Consider the following 2,831-nt stretch of genomic DNA (forward strand, 5'->3'; position numbering starts at 1 on the left):
GCAGCAAGGGCTACCACCTCCTGATTCCCCTCCCCATTACCAGCACCACCACCCACTTCCTAAGACCCTACATACCCAGTTCAGCCTTCTGCATAAGTATCTGCGTGAGAGTCCAGCGAATACCCCCAAGGAAAGACGCACACAGCACCAGCACAAACCCCTGTGCGTTGAACTGTGTGGACTTGTAGGTGAACATGAAGAGCCCCCCAGCGATGAGCAGAACCACCAGCAGCAATGCCATCCTCTGGATGAGAGCAAACACAAAGTCACTACAGACTCCTGGAGCTGAACAGAGACAGACACCTCCTCTCCTTCAGATTCATTCACATAATTGCATTCTTCCTCTATGTTTCTTGTACACATACTGCCTATTTCCCTAGGCCTGACCTTCTCCCTCCCTAAAGCATTGTGTGGGACCCTTACCACTTCCTCCAGCTTGAAGAGCAGTGAAAAAAGCAGGATGAAGAGAATGGCAGAGGATTTGGTCATCGTGTAGCTGTAAGGACCAAAATACACTGTCAGTCTCCTTCAATGTAGTCCTTCCCAGCAAAGTACTATTAGGAACCAGATCACCCACTTCTACGTTGCTACCAGCAAGCTATCATAGACCCTGCATGCCAACCCCACCAAGCCATGCACCCATTCAAGAAACTGACCCTGACAAAGCCCTTTCTAAACCTCACCAGAGGGCTCCCAGGGAAGATGGTGGTTGTACTCACAGGGAGACAGTGACGTATAGGAAGCTCCAGTTACTCAGCCCAATATCCAAGGAAGTTGACAGAGCTAAAGAATCAAAGAAAAAAATCCTGAAGTTAACTGTCTTCCTCTACATTAAAAAAAAAAAACAAACACAACCCTGCTACTTGACCATAAACATAGAGAGCAGAGCAGACCTAGAAAAAAAAAAAAACCAAACGTTTTCCTCAGGTTAACTCTTCAGTACCAACGTAGCTCAGATATCCTCAGCTCTTCATGTTTCTGTCCTATTCCCTATTTAAGTTGGGCTCAGCAACGCACTCACTGAATACACACTATGCAAAAGTGCAGAAATAACCCTTGCCCTCCCTCTGACTGAAAGCCATCACAGATTTGCACAAAGTCTTTTTCAGAGCACGATAACTGGTAAGTATGACGGCCACTGCAAGAAGCCTGAAGAAGCAAGTCTGGCAACAATCCTCAGCACACACCCTTAATCCTGCTGCAGCTCTTGTTACAGTCTATTCTCCCTTGTATACAAGCTTCCGACCACAGGAAACACTTTTATTGATCCAGTGGCATGCTATGCTGAAAGGTAGTATTGCTACAGATGCGGTGAAAGCATTTTTCAAGAAACCACGGGGCGTGTTATGTAAGGTATTACAAACCTTGCCAGAGATCTTAGTCCAGATGCTGTTCTCTGGGAGACAGTATGACAACAACTGAATCAACATAATATACAGCCAAAGAATTGCTGAAGTAGCTAGAGTCCTGTGCTCTGAGTAGGAGCTTCACTCCTTGGTCTCAGCTATAGCAGTTTTGTGTGTCATGTATGATGACCTTGTGTATCATGAAGACCAAGTCCCAATCAGAAAAAGCTCCTGAAATAACATAAACGCATGGCTTGATACCAACTTTAAAGGGAAAAAATAACTTGCAGAGACAACTTACGGAGGTACTGAACACGATTCTCATTGTATGTTCTCATGGGCCAGTGGCTCCTTCAGAAAAATACGTTCAGTGTGTCCTCTCCATATTCTAACTAGTTTTTGTTATGAGCAATAAAGACAGCACGTCTAAAGCTAAAGCTTTAAATAACACCTACACCTTCCCTGCACCTGGTAAGAAAACGCACGGGACGCCCGCAGTGCTGGGCACCCGCGGGAGCGACGCTCGCCGCTGCCCCCGCGTCACGCCTACCGAAGGGAGGCGGCAGACGCCCCGCTTCCTCCGGGCGCTGCGGCACGCCGCCCCTGAAGACCACCCCAGGGCCCCGGCCCGAGAGCCGCCCTCAAACGCGGCCCCGAAGAGGCCCGAGAGGGCGCCACGACGGCCCAAGCGCCGTGGGCAGCCTCACGCCCCCGCTCAGCGGCCGCTCTCGCTCCTCTGGCCCGCCAGCGGGCCCCCCCCCGCGGCAGGCATGGCCTCCGCCCCGCCGCCGCCCAGCCCTCCGCGCCGGCCGTACCTGCGGGAGCCGCCCGGCGGAGGCAGTCGGCCCAGGAGAGCGCCGCCCGCGGCCGCCCGGAGCGGCAGCGCGCCAGGGCGCGGGCGAGCGCCGAGAGGCCGAAGATGAGGAGGAGGTGCAGCAGGGTCACGAGCAGCGGGAAGGGGAAGCTCTGCGGGACCGACAGCCGCCGTCACTGCCGCCGCCCGCCCGCCGCCGCCCCGCGCCGCCCCGCCGCCCCGCACCTTCATGAGCCACTTGTTGTAGAAGGTGATGCCGATGGAGAAGCCGTAGTAGAGCAGCACCAGTGGCGCCACCAGCGCCGTCCGCCCCAGCGCCGCACCGCTCACCGCCGCCGCCATGCGCCCCCGGCTGCCCGCCGCCGGCGCCGCGCCGCGGGGAGGTGGCGTGCCGCTGATGGGGCCAACGCCGGGGGCGGGAGAAGGAGGGAGTGCTGCTGAGGGGCTGCGGCGGCGGGAGCGGGGTGGAGCGCTGGTGAGGGGCCGCGGCGGCGGGAACGGCGGCGGGGAGGGGAGGGGCGCCAGCAGGGGAAGCGGAGGCGCCGGTGACGTCGGGGGGCGAGGGGGGAGGGAAGAAGACAGAGGATGCCTGAGGTGGGCGGGGCCTACGCCGGTGGCGTAGCCGCGCAGGGCGGGGCCCAAGCGGAAAGAGGCAGAGGCGGCGGCAGCCA

The 2,831-nt window shown here is 57.0% G+C and overlaps 1 protein-coding gene across 11 annotated transcripts in view; it reads right to left on the reverse strand.

Annotated features, from left to right (window-relative positions):
- The window catches only part of SLC35H1 (solute carrier family 35 member H1), a 38,935-nt gene extending 36,293 nt beyond the window's left edge, over positions 1–2,642 (reverse strand). For all 11 annotated transcript variants that reach the window (XR_012676353.1, XR_012676354.1, XR_012676355.1 and 8 more), the window contains exons 1-5: positions 2,386–2,642; positions 2,162–2,312; positions 720–783; positions 424–496; positions 76–244 (exon numbers count right to left, since the gene is read on the reverse strand). Coding sequence is in view for 2 of the 11 variants with exons in the window: in XM_075167037.1 (XP_075023138.1) it covers positions 76–244; positions 424–496; positions 720–783; positions 2,162–2,312; positions 2,386–2,502 (574 nt within the window). In the remaining 9 variants the exon portion in view is untranslated. The remainder of the gene's footprint in view (positions 1–75; positions 245–423; positions 497–719; positions 784–2,161; positions 2,313–2,385) is intronic.
- Positions 2,643–2,831: the final 189 nt, after the last annotated feature.

The sequence above is a fragment of the Calonectris borealis genome, chromosome 17, assembly GCF_964195595.1.
Source record: "Calonectris borealis chromosome 17, bCalBor7.hap1.2, whole genome shotgun sequence".
In the NCBI taxonomy this organism is placed as follows: domain Eukaryota; kingdom Metazoa; phylum Chordata; class Aves; order Procellariiformes; family Procellariidae; genus Calonectris; species Calonectris borealis.